This window comes from Colobus angolensis, unplaced genomic scaffold, assembly GCF_000951035.1.
Source record: "Colobus angolensis palliatus isolate OR3802 unplaced genomic scaffold, Cang.pa_1.0 Scaffold81, whole genome shotgun sequence".
Lineage (NCBI taxonomy): Eukaryota > Metazoa > Chordata > Mammalia > Primates > Cercopithecidae > Colobus > Colobus angolensis.
In genome coordinates this window covers 1,801,185-1,819,657 of record NW_012121932.1, presented here as the reverse complement: position 1 = coordinate 1,819,657, position 18,473 = coordinate 1,801,185, and the positions used below count along the sequence as shown (strand labels likewise).

The window sequence follows — 18,473 nt, the reverse complement described above, 5'->3', positions numbered from 1 at the left end:
CAAAGATGCAAGGCTCATTCAAATGTGTGAAAATCAATCAGTGTAACCCACCACATTAACAAGCTATTATTTTGTATAACTGCATATGAATCTACAATTATCTTAAAATAAAAATTTTAAGTAAACAAATGAAAGAACCTGCCCCAAGAAAGCAAATAATAGAAATATGTCTACTACAATGGTTTTTCACCTAAAGCCTCAGAAATATCTAAAGTTTATTAAAAGTCAATTTCTTGGCCCCACTCAAACAGATCTAATCTAACAGAATTAAATTTTCAAGGTTCTCTGTGATTCTGGCAATTAGCCAAGTGTGGGAACCACAGGGCTAGAACACAGATAATAGTAATAAAAGAGTCATAAGAGGGATGCCAGGAGAAAATATCTTACTGCATTAAGAGACAAGGGAAGGAGCTCACAAGAGTGAGAAAGCTATAAAGAGCCAGACCTGGAAAGAAGGACATTTCAAGCAGAAAGGCAAACAAAAGGAAAACATTGGGCCCAGAGAAAGGGTAGGTTCAGCAAACACCAGATCCTCATGGTTGGTCTTAGAAGACAATTCATTTTTCTCTACAATACTTATAATACCACATACCATACTCTCTATGTTACTTTATTTTTGTTATTTTCTGCCTCCCTCTATGAAGACGAAGCTTCACAAGGCAATGATTTCTGTCTATTTATCACTGTTCCAGCCCCAGGTCTGGAACAGTGCCTAACATATAGCAGGCATAAATATTAATACATGTTTGTGGAATGAGTCAGGAAATGAATGAGTAATAGAAAAAAAGAGAAGAAAAGACTGGCTAAAGAGGTAGGCTGGGACCAAAGCAACAACAAGAACAACAACAAAATAACGGGCAAAATAACGGGCTAAGAAGCTTGGCCTCCACTGGAGTCTTGAGAAGATTCAATGGTGGGTGTAGTCATCCCTCAGTATCCATGAAGGACTGGTTCCAGGACTCCCTGCAGATACCAAAATCTGAGGATGCTCAAGTCCCTGATATAAAATGGTATAGTGTTTGCATATAACCTATGCACATATTCCCATGTACTTTAAATCATCTCTAAATTACTTAAAATACCTAATACTATGTAAATGCTATGTAAATATTTGTGATAATGTATTTGCTTAGGAAATAATGACAAGAAAAAAAGTCTGTACATGATCAGTATGGACAAAGCCATTCTTTGAGAAAGAATCTCACCCCGTCTCCCAGGCTGGAGTGCAGTGGCACAATCTCTGCTAACTGCAACCTTTGCCTCCCAGATTAACACGATTCTTATGCCTAAGCCTCCCGAGTAGCTGGGATTACAGGTGTGCACCACCACATCTGGCTAACGTTTGTATTTGTAGTAAAGACAAGGTTTTGTCATGTGTGCTAGGCTGGTCTTGAATTCCTAGCCTCAAGTGATCTGCGTGCCTCAACCTCCCAAAGTGCGGGGATTCAGGTGTGAACCACGGTGCATGGCCTTTTTTTTTTTCCTAAAGACTTACGATCCATAGCTGGTTGAATCCATGAATGTATAACTCATGGATACAATAGACCAACTATATATACATGTAAGAGCCCAAGAGCAGATTAAATCCTATCAAATGTCCTAAAACTCCTTTAAAGTGCCATTAATTTAAGTGCCTGTTCTATGTGGCACGCATCATACAAGATGCTGTATATACATTTTCTTTATTCTCTATTACTCCCTGCAACATAAAAAGAGATCAGTGACTTGCCCAACATCACTCAGCCGGGAAAGTGCAGCACCAGGCTTGGTCCCAGATCCACCCAACGCTAAAACAGCTTTCTAGTTCAACTGCATCAAGAGTGCCTAGTACATATTAACAAAGAACACTACTGACATTTATTTCACAAACTTATGTATAAAATACTCTTTCCAAATAATTGTATGAAAAGATGTAGATTTCTCCAGTAATTCATGAAAAGTCAAGTACCTTGGTTGACGCCTGGTCGTATTGTGCTGTTGCTCTCACTAGTTCATCCCTACATTTGTTCAAAACTTTCTCTTTTTCAATTAATTCTACTTTTGCTTTCTCCAGTTGTAGTTGGAGTTCTTGAAACTTATTCACTTGGCCTTTCATTTCTTTTTCTTGTCCTTGCAGATGTAGTTCCAACTCATTAATCTTGCTTCTTAGCTCTTAAACCACAAACAAAAATCACACTGATTTATATATATCTTGCCCAAAATGTTCATAATTTATCATTTGTTTTATTCGTCTCTGAAATCTTTGATGAAACAAATATTTACACTAAACATAGAAGCTACTGTAATTGGATTTAATTTCAATAGTTTCTATTGTCATTTGCATTCAAATACTGTATAGAAAGCAGGAGAAGCAGATTTTCTTACATTTTAACAAAGAAACTTGGTGGGGGAAATGTTTTTCTAAAATCATGAATGCTATCTCCTTATTGAGACTGTGAAAAGCACATCACACATGACACCCTTTGTTAAAATTACCATTTGGTTTTACCACACAACAGTAAACTATATTTGTTTGGTGCCCATATTAAGGCAAATCAGTGCTAGGCAGTGAAAAGTTCACCCTCCTATATTCTCTGGTAGTTTTACCTCCACTAAACATCAAGAGTGTGAACCTCCCATACTGCCAAAATTAACAATGATTTTTTTTCCACTTTTTTCCCACATATGCACAACATTGGTTCCAAAGGCATTGGCTATGTGACAGCTCTCACCAGTGAACACTGACAGTGATTTTCAATATATCACAGCACTGGAAATTATCATCTTCTACAGAGTAGATTCCAAAACACCACCTGGTACCCTTGGCTGTCAGCTGCAGCGTGGCACAGCAGCCAAGGTTACAGGTTTGCTCCCATATGGACAACCTGGCAGAGCACAGCAAAGCTGTTCTGCAGACACACACACAACCTCTGGCCAAAGCTGGTCAGACCACAGGCTGGTTCTGTGGGTCACAAAAGGAGCCAGATGAGAAGCATGGGGAGTGTAAACTGTAACCAACCCACTGGCCCTGCTTCTGGAAAGAAGCCAAGAAGCCAAAGCCTCTCAACCTACTTTAGAGGCTTCCAGGCACCAGCTTTTCAATACAAATAAAAGTACATTCCAACACTATGATGCCTTTTATCATTATTGAAAAGACAGTATGTTGAACATCGACGTGCCTAACAAAACACCTATGCACTTTACAGGATTAAAAATATCTGGAATCATCTGTGAAATAGCCTCAAGCAAAGTTAATTTAAACTTAACTTAGCTCAATGTTACCTTGATTCTGTACTTTTAATTGCTCCAAAAGATGAGGACTGCTAGAATTGTCAAAGAAACTGCTATTAGCATCTCTTTTCCCTATTTGCAAAGTTGATCGACTTGGAGTCACCCCTTGTTCCCCAGAAAAGTAAGATGCAGAGAAATCTCTCCTAATTGGAGTTTTTTGAGAATTAGATGAAAGATGACTTGGGGTCTTCTCTTGCTGCCATGAGAACACAGATGATGAAGCTTGATGCCGGGCAATGTCACGGTGATTCATGGTGGTTTGTGGAAGAGTCTGGCTTGCTTTCTATAGAAATAGAATCTCTTTAGAGCCCTTTAAAGATCTTATATACTCAAGGCTATTTATTTTCAGATAGGATATAAAGCCATAATCCCAAGAAGTTAACAGTTGCACTGCACACAAAGAAAGAACATTCATCAAGTCAAGTAAACCATAAGTCTAATACTCAGTGATGGAATGTTCTAATGCTCGACTTCTTAGCATTGAAGGAATAAGCTACTACCATCTCATGCCCAACCTATTTAAAACAGGCTAAGTCTTGGTATTTATTCTGCATCCTTCTTAGAATCCATTAAACATATGTGAGAGTATTCACTTTCATTCTGAATTCCAAAACTGGCTTTTCTCTACCTGTCCTTGGTTACCTCCCCTTATAGCTTTGCCCAAAAGAATCAAAGTTAAACATCAGACTAAAGAACTCTTTCAAAATTCTCACATTCCACCATATCACTATCCCAAAAAAATCACATCGAGTGTTTAATATTATGTAATATACATTTGTGGATGATCTACTGCTTTGCATTGTTCTTTCTATGCTTCTCTCTGCCTCCATTCTGACAAATATCAAGACATGGAGGTAAATGCAGCATTAGATTTTTGTAGCAAGCACTTTTTTTGCCATAGGAAGAGGGTTAATGTTTACTAGATACTGAGATTTTCCGTAAAATATCTCTAGGAATCAATGTCAAGGGAAGAATTGCTACGAATGACTGAACTGGATGACAAAGCACATGATATTTCTAGGACAAACTAGAAAGTGAGTACTTAATTTTCATTCATCTGATAAGCAATGCCTTTGCTACATATCAGAATCCTAATGACATCAAAATGAGGGTTAAAGTCATGAAAAGAATAAAAATCGTTAAAGCTCTAAGCCGGAGGTACTTCTGCATTCTCAGTATTTAAGGTACCTACTTATAAAGTCAGCCTTAAACGGCTTGCTGAATTGTGCCAGCTCATCAACTCCTTATGTTTAGTGGAAAGCCATCCGTAAGTGCCAAAGTGGGAATTTTTTTCAGCAAATAACATGTGAACAAAAATGGTAGAGGTAAAATTCAATAGATCAAAAGGACTGTATAGGAAGCAATTGCCTCCAGGTGACAAAGCCAGGCAGGGAGCATCATGACTAATTCTCTGGCCCCACTGTCTCCAAGAATAGCCCTGATCACTAGGTCTTAATAGGGAAATAATTTAGTGGATATTACATGAACATTTAATATTTAGGGATAACTTAACCTCCCCACTCTATTTTACTCACTCCACCCTATTTTTAAAACTAAAAAATAATCACCTCCACTAAGCCCAAAACCTTTTCTCAGTACAAAAAAACACCAGCTCTATGTAAAACAGATTTTTCTCTAACTCTGTTCTATTCTATATCAAAGTATTCTATAACTGCATACTCTACTATAGGGCCCGTAGTTAACTTACTTTAGCCTGCAAGGCTTTAACCTCTGCCTCTAATCTTTTTCGTTCTTCAACCTCTTTATTATATTTTTCTTTTAGATCTTCATACTTGGAACCTAAAACCAGACAATCAAATACAATTTTCTTTCAGTTATTGATTCCATGAAGGAATTCACAGATCAACAATGATTTTGATAGTCTAGAGATCAAAATCTTAGTATACCAAGGAGAAACATTTTAGTTAGGGAAATAGATCAAACTATTGATCAAATTACCAAATATCAAAATACGTAAAAACATAAGTGTATTAAATATTCTGAAATCGAAATATACCACAGAAGGATAAAGTAAAAAGCTTAAAATCTCAATCCAGTAGCCCAACATAATTCAACAGATATGCAAATGAGTAAGTAACAAATGGCTGCAGTTTTTAAACATATAAATTAAAAGTTTAATTCAAAGTTGAATTAATTCATTTATTTTGCAGAATTAAAATCTCAAGCTAAACCAAAAGCTGTCTATACCAAAGAAAAAAATGCATTACCACTATAATATTGACTTGGTGTCAGTGGAGTTGTAAAAATTTTTTGTGGTGTATTGCATGGATTCAGAGAGACATCTGCAGACTGTGCAGCTTGTTGGCTTCTTTCAAGCTCAGATTTACACCTGTTAGAAAAGGACCCAAGAGGCAGACAAATCTGTTAGAGCAAAGGCTACAGAATACCAATGCCTTACATTCCCAGAGAGTAATAAACTTACAAAGAAACCCATCCACTAAGAATTCTTAACCATTTCATTTCAGGCATTTAATAAGGTCTAACTTATGTGCCAGACATAAACACAGTCCTGTGTCTTCAAAGGAACTCAGTCTAGTAAAAGAAACAGAAATATAAACCAATAAGTACAACGTTATAAAGGCTATAAGGAAGATCTATAACAACCACTATCACAGTGATATAGTTTGGCTGTGTTCCCACCCAAATCACATCTTGAATTGTAGTTCTCATAATCCCTATGTGTGGTGGGGGGGACCCGGTGAGAGGTGATTGAATCATGGGGGCAGTTTTCCCATGCTATTCTCGTAATAGTGAGTTCTCACAAGATCTGATGGTTTTATAAGGGGCTTCCTCCTATGCTTGGTTCTCATTTTTCTCCTTCCTGCCACCATGTGAAGAAGGGTGTGTTTGTTTCCCCTTCCGCTATGATTGTAAGTTTCCCAACGGAAAAGAAAAGCCCTGTGGAACTGTGAGTCAATTAAACCTCTTTCCTTTACAATTTACCCAGTCTCAGGCAGTTCTTTATAGCAGTGTGAGAAGACACTAATACAGACAGCAAAGAACAGTTGAAGGACTGGAATACATTCCAAGCAAATTTCATACACTAAGCCAAAGACAGGGACATAAAAGAACCTAGAACTTCAGAAACACGGGAAGAAAGTGATGTCATTGGAGCATGGGCTCAAATCATGAGAACAGATGACATTACTTAGGATATTCAGTCATTTCAAAAACATAGACTTGATATACAGATCATGTATTATATGACATTTTTAAAACACGGATATAAAAATTAAATCAATACAATGCATCTAGAAAAGATACAGCTGGAAATAGTTACAAGAAATGGGAAACGTAAGTTACATATTGTATATATGTACACCCTGTAAAAAGGTATTCAGAACTATCATGCAAGTAAGCTCTGAACACCTTTCAAAACCAAAAACCCACATTAAAATAGGGCTCAATTCTTCCAACTCCCTAATGTCTCTGACTTTAGTTTAACATAAAAAATAAAATGAACACTCTTTTAGAATGGCTAATGGTGTGCAGCAGTCTCTTTGCCATGGCATATTACTTAAAACAGGAAGTAAAGAAAGTAATGCCGGGCCCAGTGGCTCAAGCCTGTAATCCCAGCACTTTGGGAAACCAAGGCGGGCAAATAACCTGAGGTCGGGAGTTTCAGACCAACCTGGCCAACACAGCGAAAACCCCTCTCTACTAAAAATTAAAAAAAATTAGCCAGGCATGGTGGCATGCACTTGTAGTCCCAGCTACTTGGGAGGCTGAGGCAGGAGAATCGCTTGAACCCAGGAGGCAAAGGTTGCAGTGAGCTGAAATTGTGCCACTGCACTGCACTCCAGCAACAGAGCAAGACTTTGTCAAAAAGAAAGAAAAGAAAGAAAAGGACGGAAGGAAGGAAGGAAGGAAGGAAGGAAGGAAGGAAGGAAGGAAGGAAGGAGGGAGGGAGGGAGGGAGAGAGGGAGGGAGGGAGGCAGGCAAGAAAGAAAGAAAGAAACAGAGAGAAAGAAAAGAAAAGAAAAGAAAAGAAAGAAAGAAAAGAAAAGAAAGGAAAAAAAGAAAAGAAAAGAAAAAGGAAAGGGAGTGCCCTTAGCTCCATTTAGCTCCAAATTCAATCTGAGAAGAGGCAATGTATGAGCTAAAAATGACTTCTCAGCAAACCAAACCACCACAACTGAGCTTACAGTAGGAAACAGCAAGGCCCAATGGATATGTTCCATTAGTATTTAAAAAGCAACAAGAAATAAGTAAAATTAATATTTTATTTAACTTGCTATTTTCAAGATACTATCATTTCAACTTGTAATTAATAGGAAAGTTACTAATAAAATATTTTACATTTTTTCATACTAAATTTTCAGAATTGGCATTCATTGTATACTTAACAGCTCATCTTAATTTGCACCAGCCACATTTCAAGTACATCATAATTGCCACATGTAGCGAGTGGTTACCATATTGGACACTGCAGGTCTACAGATTAGCAAAGGTGTCACAAATTTGCTGATTCGAGATGACTTCTGAGGAACCTTGCAAAACCAGTGCTTCTTTTCCACTTTAAATTCGTATCTGATTCTCTTTTCCCTTTCATTTTAAACAAAGTTATTTATTAATTAAACAAAGTATAACCTGCCATTATTTTCATAAACCATTTTTTTCTCCTTTCCCCTAAGAAGACAAACACAAACACCACCACCAAAAAAGCACAAAGCTAAAAGCATTTTCTACTAGGTTGAACTATATGAGACTGCCAATAACCACAGTTTTAACAAACATTCCAAATGGTTCAACCTCACCTGTTGGAGACCTTCCAGAAACCTAATCAGTGGCAACTGATGGAAAAAATAAGTTTCTGCAATGCATTTGAAGGTTAGCAGTGAAAATTTTAAAACCATATTCAGGAGTGTTTGTAGGCTATAGATAATAAGAATATTTTAAAACCAAATGTGCTATGAGGATATGGCACGAACTCGGCTCACTGCAACTTCTGCCTCCCAGGTTCAAGTGATTCTCCTGCCTCAGCCTCCTGAGTAGCTGAGATTAGAGGCGCCCGCCACTACACCTGGCTATTTGGCTAATTTTTGTATTTTTAGTAGAGAGGGGGTTTCACCATGTTGGCCAGGCTGGTCTCAAACTCCCTGCCTCAGGTAATCCACTTGCCTTGGCCTCCTAAAGTGCTGGGATTACAGGCATGAGTCACCTCGCCCAGCCAAAAGGCAATATTTTTTAAATTATCACACAGCCCTGCAGATTGGGCCTGCTTATATTCTGTCTCCAATCTCAACTGGGCCCTCCATGCTATTCCATTATTTTATAATTCCTTAGTTCTCCCTCTCATTCTCTCCAACAGCTTTTCCACCCAGAGAAAACACAAGCCATCAGTAAGCTTCAACTAATTTCCATCTTTTCAGTAACAACTATCAATAGTTTTATTTTAACAAGTACTATCATACTATTAAATAATGCTATGTAACTGGTATTATCATACCATCAAATAATGATAATATGATAGTACTATTTATTATTGTATTACCCAGTGACCAACAGTGTCTGAATCTTGGTACAGCTCAATAAACATATACTGAATGAATACATGAGTAATGGAGCAACCATTTGATAAATTTATATCGTACTGAGCTATGCAATGATAAAACAAAATCACCATTCGTTTGTTTTTAATCTTCCACTCATTCAAGTTACAGCACGGACCGAATCATTACTTCTTCCACCGGGAAAAAAAGTTGCAATGTATAATAATTATATTGTTAAAGGAAAAGACAAATGCATCTGATTAATATATACAAACATCATCCCTATAAATACCATCCCAAAATACTACCTTTTAAGTTCCTGTTCCAGTTTTTCTATTTGTTTTTTGCCTGAATTCAGTTGTCCTTCCTGGAAATTCACTTGTGACTCCTTGACTTGAAGTTCATGAGAAATCTTCTGCTTAGTTTTCTCCAGACTTTCACATATTTCCATCAATCTTTGATTCTCCCTTTTCAGGTTTGTACCCTCAGTTTTTTCATTTTCAACCTAATAAAAATTGTTCAGAAGACAATAACTACCCTATTTCGTGAATTTACCAAGTATTATTGGTAGACCTGAGTCTAACATTGACTACTAAAATCCTGAGATACAGCTCCAATAAGCCATATGAACACAGAAATTTTAGATGATCACACTTTAAAGCCAATAGATAGGCAACAACTTAATACATGTGAAGTCATGTATTAAATCATCTTTGGCCAGACACACCCATCCTAGAAAGGGAGGCTTTACTATCCTTTCAAAAATTAAAAAATAGGAAATAAATCCTATAAATCTCCCTTAACAATTCATTTTCAAGTTGGGCTGCTAAAACTAGTTATTGTTAGAAACCAGAAAATTCTCCCACAAGCAAAAACCTTTTAGAAGCAATGACTGTATCACTATTTAGTTGGCTAATACAGAGGTAATTTTTTAAAAGTACTGTTTAGTTTTCATTTACTAGACCTGAAAAGGTTGAGGAACACCAAGGTAAAAAGCCCAGTCTAAGAAAGCCACATCCATTTAACTGCAAAATGCTCTAACACTGTCTCCAGATTAGGAGCGGAGACCTTTTGCCTTGTTGCTATACGGTGCAAAAGCAATCCCCAATTCATGGTCCCACACGGAAGGTGAAATGGAATTCAGTAGCGCTAAATATTAGCAGGTAAGCAGAAATGAGGGCAGAATTAGAGAAAATTAAAAACAATTAAAATTAAAATCACTCAAAAAAATAGAAGGGGATTGGGGCCAGCGTCAGGAGGGCAGGGGTGAAATTACCACCTGAAGATAGCAAAATCATTTTTCTCTAAATGTAAAGAAGATGAAATAATTAATCTAAAAATGAGTGAACAGTTTTAAATACCAGCACTTCTGTGATAATAATGAGTGAACAGCTACAAATACCAGAGCTTCAGGGGTACCTTCTGTTTTTGCTTCTGCAGCGCAGCCTCGAGACTGTCAAGCTGAAACTGCCTTTGCTGCTTTTCCTTCTTCAGTTTGTCAAGCTGTCCTTCAAGCTCTTGAATTTTCTGAAGAGCTCTTGTAGGCAGGCCTTCTTTCCATTCTTCCAAAGCCCAGCTCATTTTGTTCTCCCTTCTTTATTATTCCAACATTTGTAAATAAACTGAAAAGAAAAACCAGACTGTTGGTCTAATCACAGTAAAAGGAAACAAACTCTCAGAAATTAATTAATCTATCTAACCACCCCTAAAAATCAAGTTTCAAGACCACATTTCAAAAGATAACAAAGTATAAAATCTATCTTCTCCATCCTCTGAAAGGTGGCAACCAATAACTGATTCTTAAGTACATAGTATCCTGCTTGTTTTCCTTTTGCTTTCTGATTTTCTTATTTCTCGGTGTTGACTTCTTATATCACTACCTGCTTCCTATTGCTCAGTTTTTTCATTATACAAAACATGGGGCAACAGCAATGCAAGATGGCAGTCACCACAGTATCAGGAGTAAAAGTCTCTCAAAGTTTCCAACTTTTAGAAGAACTCAAAGAAGGCCAGAAAGGAGTAGGAGATGGCATAGTTAGCTGGGGTTTAAAAGATGACGAAGATCTAGCACAAGATGGACAAGGATGATAACTGGGCCTCCAAGAATGATTTAGGAAAATCAGGTATACAGCCTTAAAATAGAATGTAGCCTAAATGCCCAGAAGCACCCTGCCTTTGGAAGATTTGTAACAAAAATTAATATAAATGAGGTTAATAGTTCTAATGGAGTGGTGGACCAAAGAGCTATATCAGTGCTAGCAAAATGGCAGAATTCATGTAGCATCGAAGTTGTCCTACAAGAGCTTTGGTGCCTAATGATGTCTAAAGAAAATATGAAACTTCTTCAGCTGCCTGAAGGACAGGGTTACAGCAGTTAATCGAAAAGAAAAACCATAGGCCCTTTCCCTTCCCATCCCTCATTCAATTTAAACAGTCTTCATATTCCACAGTAGTAAATTTTCTAGATACGTCTTGTAGACCCCAAAGAACTGGAAAGGAAGCTCCCATTCAAAGGAAATTTATCTTAAAATACTGTAAATTACACTAATTTTCTGTCCATTTGAAATGTTAGTTGTGCTATAACAAATCATCCTGCCATGTGTAACATCCTGTCCACATATTTGAATTTCTAGGATCAAGAAAGTATATTTAAATTGATTCCCATCATAACTGGTGGAGTCCATGTAACTCAACTGTGAAAAGACGTATCACATAATCACCTTGCTGCTGATTAAATGGCGGCCTGGGGCCTCTGCCTTCTCCTGTGGGATTACTGCTGGGTATACGGGGTACTTTGTCTGCACCCCTGGTTTCCAAAAAATTGAGGAGAAGAGACTCCTCTCCAACTCATTCTATGAGGCCAGCATCATCCTGATACCAAAACCTGGCAGAGACACAACAAAAAAAGAAAACTTCAAGCCAATACCCTTGATCAACAACGATGCAAAATTCCTCAACAATATACTTGCAAACCGAGTCCAGCAACACATCAAAAAGTTAATCCACCATGATCAAGCAGGCTTCATCGCCAGGATTCACAGTCGGTTGAACATACGCAAATCAACAAATATGATTCATCACATAAGCATAGCTAAAGACAAAAATGACATGATTACCTCATGCAGAAAAGCTTTCATTAAAAATTCAACACCCCTTCATGTTAAAAACTCTCAATAAATTAGGTATTGAAGGAACATACCTCAAAATAATAAGCCATCTATGACAAACCCACAGCCAACATCATACTGAATGGGCAAAAGCTGAAAGCATTCCCCTTGAAAACTGGCACACAAGGCAAGAATGCCCTCTTCCACTACTCCTATTCAATATAGTATTGGAAGTCCTGGCCAGAGCAACCAGGCAAGAGGAAGAAATAAAAGGCATCCAAATAGGAAGAGAGGAAGTCAAACTACCCCTGTTTGCAGACAACGTGATCCTACATCTAGAAAACCCCATAGCCTTGGCCCAAAAGCTCCTTCAGCTGATAAACAACTTCAGCCAACTCTCAGGATATGAAAATCAATATACAAAAACCACGAGCATTCCTATACACCAACAACAGCCAAGCCAAGATCCAAATCAAAAATGCAATCTCATTCACAACTGCCACAATATGAATAAATCACCTAGTAATACAGCTAACCAGGGAGATGAAAGATCTGTAAAAGAAGAATTAAAAGACTAGACACGGTGGCTCACGCCTGTACTCCCAGCACTTTGGGAGGCCAAGGTGGGCAGATCACCTGAGGTCAGGAGTTAGAGACCAGCCTGGCCAACATGGTGAAACTCTATCTCTACTAAAAATAGGAAAATTAGCCGGGTGTGGTGGCAGGTGCCTGTAAACCCAGCTACTTGGGAGGCTGAGACAGGAGAATCACTTGAACTTGGGAGGCAGAGGTTGTAGTAAGCTGAGATCGCAGCACTGCACTCCAGCCTGGGCAACAAAGAGCAAAACTCCATCTCAAAAAGAAAAGAATTAGAAAACACTGCTCGAAGAAATCAGAGATGACACAAATGGAAAAACATCCCATGCTCATGAATATGAAGAATCAATATCATTGAAATGGCCATACTGCCCAAAGCAATTTACAGATTCAGTGCTATTCATATCAAACTACCAAAGACATTGTTCACAGAACTAGAAAAAACTATTTTAAAACTGATATGGAACCAAACACAAGCCCAAATAGCCAAGGCAAGTCTAGGCAAAAAGAACAAAGTTGAGAGCTTCATGTTACTCTACTTCAAACTATACTACAGGGCTACGGTAACCAAAACAGCATTGTACTGGTACAAAAACAGACACATAGAACAATGGAACACAATAAAGAGCCCAGAAATAAGCCGCACACCTACAACCATCTGATCTTTGACAAAGCTGACAAAAACAAACAATGGGGAAAGGACTCCCTATTCAATAAATGGGATAGCTGGCTAGCCATATGCAGAAGAATGAAACTGGACCCCTTCCTTACACCATATACAAAAATTAAATCAAGACGGATTAAAGACTTAAATGTAATACTCCAAACTATAAAAACCACAGGAGACAACCTAGGCAATACCATCCTGGACACAGGAATGGGCAAAGATTTCAAGACAAAGACACCAAGAGCAATCACAACAAAAACAAAAACTGACAAATGGGATCTAATTAAACTGAAGAGCTTCTGCACAGCAAAAGAAACTCAACAGAGTGAACAGAAAACCTACAGAATGGGAGAAAATATTTACAAACTATGCATCTGGTAAAGGTCTAATATCCAGCATCTACAAGGAACTTAAACAAATTTACAAGATAAAAACAACAACCCCATTAAAAAGTGGGCAAAGGACATGAACAGATACTTTTCTAAAAAAGAAAATACATGTGACTAACAAGCATATGAAAAAAAGTTCAATATCACTGATCATTAGAGAAATGCAAATCAAAACCACAATGAAATACTATCTCACACCAGTCAGAATGGCTATGATTAAAAAGTTAAAAAATAACAGATGCTGGCCAAGTTGCGAAGGGAACACTTATACACTGTTGGTGGGAGTGTAAATTAGTTCAACCATTGTGGAAAGCAGTATGGCAATTCCTCAAAGAGCTAAAAACAACTACCATTCAACCCAGCAATCTCATTCCTGGGTATATACTCAGAGGAATGTAAATCATTCATCCGTAAAGACACACAGTGTCTCATGCTTGTAATCCCAACAGTTTGGCAGGCCAAGGCAGGCGGATAACTTGAGCTCTGGAGTTCAAGAACAGCCTGGGCAACATGGCGAAATCCCATATCTACTTAAAAAAAAAAAAAGGCACATGCACACAAAATGTTCATTGCAGCACTGTTCACAATAGCAAAGACATGGAATCAACCTAAATGCCCATCAATGACAGATTGGATAAACAAAATGTGGTACCTATATACCATGGAATACTATGCAGCCATAAAAAAGAATGAGATCATGTTTTTTGCAGGAACATGGATGGAATTAGAGGCCATTATCCTTAGCAAACTAATGCAAGAACAGAAAACCAAATGAATACAAAGAAGGGAACAACAGACACTGAGGCCTCCTTGAGGGTGGAGAGTTGGAGGAGGAAGAACAGCAGAAAAAATATCTATTGAGTATTAGGCTTAGTACCTGGGCAACAAAATAATCTGTACAACAATCCCCCATGACATGAGTCTACCTATATAACAAACCTGCATGTGTACCCCCGAACCAAAAATAGAAGCTAAGAAAAAAATAATATTTTGCCATAAGGTTTTCAGGTGAAATAGGTCCTATAAACAAAGAAAATGCATGACAAGGTACTCTGCAAATGCTCCTCTTTCCCTCTTCACATTGTTAATTACCACTCACACTTTGTCCCTCTTCCTCTGGGAAACTTTCCTGAGATCCTTGACCCAGCCATAGTTTCCCATCACAGTTACTCACAGCACAGGTAGCCCATCTCCTTCCAAGCAGTTATCATTTTTTAATAATGAATGCATGCATGAATGAAGAGCAAATGCCATATTAGTACTAGAATCATTCCAAAAGGTGGTAAAGTCATGTTCCAGACAGACACTGACGAGGAAAGACATATACAATACAAAGTTAGCGATTCAAAGCGGATTCAATTCTAGCTCAGCCACTTACAAGATGTATGACCTTGGGCAAGTTATTTAGTTGCTCTATGTCTTGTTTCCCTTGTTTGTAAAACGAGGATAATAATGATGGTGACTTCCTAAGGCCTTAGAAACAGTATCACCTGGTAAGCTTTCCATATATGTTAGCTATTACATACTTTTAAAACACTTTTTCACTTGTATATTTCAGCCTATGGTACAAAGGGTGAAGTGGCCTACCTCCTTCTCAGCCACATCTTAGGAAATAGAAATCAGCTGGAAGAAAAGTATGGCAACTGTCCTTTATTTTAGCCTTCAGAACATAAATAAAAGAAAAATCATTCATTTTCCAGTTACTTAGGCAAGAGTTTGAGAATTTGTTTTTTTACTAAATAAAGTTAACGGCCATTTTCATGGTTTTTTTCAATCAATTTTATCAATGAAACTTTTAATCAAAACAATAAGCAGTTCATGAAAGTACTAAGAAAAATCAAAAAAAATTAAGAAGGAGAAGCAAAGGTCTTGGACAACATCGAAGTTGGATATCAAAGCCTTGGAAAGCTGTGTTTTGCTACCAGTTTAATTTTTTTTTTTTTTCTAGTTCTCAGTTCTTGGAACATAGCATCTTATACTCCACTCCCATTTATCCCAAAACTACTGAAAGGAGTCACATGCCTCTCAACCAACAAAGGACAACTGACTCTGTCTCAACGTCCTCCATTCCAATCTAATTTGTCAGGAGTCAGAGAACTATACCCCAGAGACACACAACTGTAATTGCCCTAAACAATTCAGCCAGCCACTGAAGTCATTACATCAAGATTCTATAGCTGACAGAATATAAAAAGGAGGAATTTAGAAAGATGATTAGAAAGTGAGGGGAATAAACATAAAGAAGATTGGCAAGCTGAATGCTTTTCCATTCCAAAGTCTAAGATATAGAGCAATATAGATGTAGACCAAGCTAATTATGATTAGAGCAGATTTGGGCCCATTAAAGCATCAGCTATCAGCCACCTGTATTGGGCCACTGGGGCAAAAGAACAACAAAAAAATAAATCTCACAAGTTTACTTTTGAGGAACAGGGAATCGAGGTGGGAAGTGAAAGAAAAGCCCTAGTTGAAGGTTCCTGCATGGATGCAGGACTATTGTCCTTTCCAGAAAATGCTGTATCTTTGTACATTAAATACGTGGAGGCCACTCTTCATGCCCGAACTACACAGTCCCTTAAAGTCCTCAAGGAAGCTCTTGTGTGACCTCTTCCTGCCCCACCTCCACCACAGCTTTCCCGTCGTCAGAATGCCCACCTCCTCCAAAAAGCCAGAGCCCGCGTGCAGTGTACCAAGACTGGGTCCGAGAATGATAACCCTGCCTTCTCCTCTAGAACAGGCTCCTCAAGGACACGACCCATGCCTTCTATTTCTGGGTCCTCATTACACAGCAGAGCCGGGCACACAGGCGCGTCCAAATAAATGTGAACGGGAAGGCCGGGCGTAGTGGCGTTATAACAAGCTTGTAATCCTGGCACTCAGAGAGGCCGAGGCAGGAGGATCCCTTGAGCCCAGAGATTCCAAACCAGCCTAGGCAACACAGGGAGACCTACCTCTATTTAAAAAAAAAAAAAAAAAAATGTGGACGGGAAAAAGAAGAGAGGGGAAAGAGAAATGCTAGCGTAACTAACCATAGGCACCCCACGTCGCCGCCCAGATCAAAACCCAAGCTTACATCATCTACTCAATAAACCAAAGGACCGGGGCCCGAATTTCAATAAGGTTGGTTACGGGACTGGGAAGGCAGCTTGGAAATACCTAGTCATCTCCAATTTTTTTAAGGAGAAAGAAAATGATCCCCTAAAGTGCGAGTTCGTGACCAAGTAGGGTCTGGGACACTAATCCAAGACCAGCTTGAACCCAAGCAGAGGGGCGCCGACACCCCTACGAACCACATCCCGGGGCGGATTCTCCAGTTCCGTTGGGTGGGAGGGGGCAGTCCCCGGCACCTACAGGGCCGGGAAAGTGATCCCAGAGGCCTCCCCGCCCAGTATCCGCCAGCAAAAAGCCACGGGCACCCCCACGCCGCCCGCCGCCCGCTGCCAGGACCAGGATCCGGACCCAGTCAGGACGCTCACCTTGCTATCCGGGAAGGGAAAACAGCCTCTCGGAGAGTCCAGTCCTGGTGCGGCTTCCGCAGGCTGGAGCCCAGAGCCTAATTCAAACTGCCCGCAGCCGCCACCGGTTCCCGATTCGCCCGCTTCTGGTCTCAACCAAACTTACCTCCAAGCCTATTGGTCACTCTAAGTAGCTGTGAACCAATCGGCGCCTGCGCACTCAGACTACCGCCTCTGATTGGCCCTTTCGAATGGCGTTTAAAATCAAGACCTCTGCTGGAAGTGCCTGCGCCGGAGTTACTGTTCTCTTTTGTTGTTGCGGGGAGAGAGAGACCACGTGCTTTTGCTGATGCTAGACGCGGTTTTGGACCGCTATTTCCGCAAAAGTCAGGGAATGCGCCAGCTGATTAGGAAGGCGTGGTCTATCGCCTACAGCCAGGGGAACTGTGCTGCTTGGTGAAACCTCTTTTAAACTGCACGTACCAATCTACTTATTTATTAAATGTAAATTTAGGACATAGATACTAGGTGCTGTGTTTGTCATGCATTCTTTATCCGGTGTCGTTCTTAGCAATTCTTTGAGGAAAGTATTATCCTCATTTTATTAAAAAGTTAACAGGCTCATAGAAGCTAAGTACAGTAATTTGAAATTGCATCTAGGCAATGCAGGATGTCGCTCTTAAATGCTGTAGTTTATGGATCATATTTCTAAGGGGTGATTCTGAACACCTATTTTCCAGGATTGAGATGTGGGGGGAGGACACTGCATCAGAATTTAAAATTCAGAAGGATCTTCAAAACAGGGTGTAATGCTTTTCGTGAAGCCCACTAGTTTTCTATGTATTTTATATACTCGTTTTATTTCCCTATTAAACTATAAATAAGCTTCTAAAGGCAGAAGCAAAACAATTGATTGTTAAAGTAATAGATCTCTAGTGCTGTTGTCTTCCTCAATAGGTACCAAACTTTCCAGCACCCTATCTTTACCTTTCATTAGACTGTTCCTGCAGTACCCAATTCAAGTGTCACTTTTTTTTTATAAAACCTCCCTAATCCCACCCACTCCTTAGAGATAATTATTTCCTAGACCTTTCCTAGAACTTGCAAACTTCATGTTTAGGATTTTCACCATGTTTTGTCTTGTATTTATGTCTACGTCTGACTCCCCCATCAGACTCAAACATTCCTTTATAGTAAAATCTGTTTTAATTCATTTTTGCATCCCTAGTAACTTTGCACATAGTAATTTAAAATCCAGATCCTCTTGGGAGATAAAACTGCTATTTGAGGAAAGGCCTTGTTCTTACTACCTTCTACCTTCGAATCCCCAAAGGGAGGGGAGAGAGCAGGTAGGGGAGGAAAACTTTTGTCAGACATTGCCATGATCAGTCTAGTATGTGGTAGTTTTAGAATTTGAACCAAATTCTGTCTGGCTCCAACACAAATTACAACTCCATTGCTTCCCAGAGTAACTA

General features: G+C 39.0%; 1 protein-coding gene and 1 pseudogene across 2 annotated transcripts in view; one reads left to right on the top strand and one right to left on the bottom strand.

Annotated features, from left to right (window-relative positions):
* CENPF (centromere protein F, 350/400kDa) overlaps positions 1 to 17,162 on the bottom strand; it is a 58,770-nt gene extending 41,608 nt beyond the window's left edge. Inside the window, exons 1-7 of one of the 2 annotated variants that reach the window (XM_011929414.1) lie at positions 17,020 to 17,162; positions 10,203 to 10,405; positions 9,092 to 9,288; positions 5,499 to 5,620; positions 4,979 to 5,070; positions 3,262 to 3,553; positions 1,949 to 2,151 (exon numbers count right to left, since the gene is read on the bottom strand). In XM_011929414.1, coding sequence (XP_011784804.1) covers positions 1,949 to 2,151; positions 3,262 to 3,553; positions 4,979 to 5,070; positions 5,499 to 5,620; positions 9,092 to 9,288; positions 10,203 to 10,364 — 1,068 coding nt within the window. In that variant the 5' untranslated portion in view covers positions 10,365 to 10,405; positions 17,020 to 17,162. Of the gene's footprint in view, positions 1 to 1,948; positions 2,152 to 3,261; positions 3,554 to 4,978; positions 5,071 to 5,498; positions 5,621 to 9,091; positions 9,289 to 10,202; positions 10,406 to 16,699; positions 16,864 to 17,019 lie in introns of those variants that run through there. The other variant, XM_011929415.1, reaches the window with a different exon arrangement.
* On the top strand, positions 10,722 to 11,161 carry LOC105502775 (annotated as a pseudogene).
* Positions 17,163 to 18,473: the final 1,311 nt, after the last annotated feature.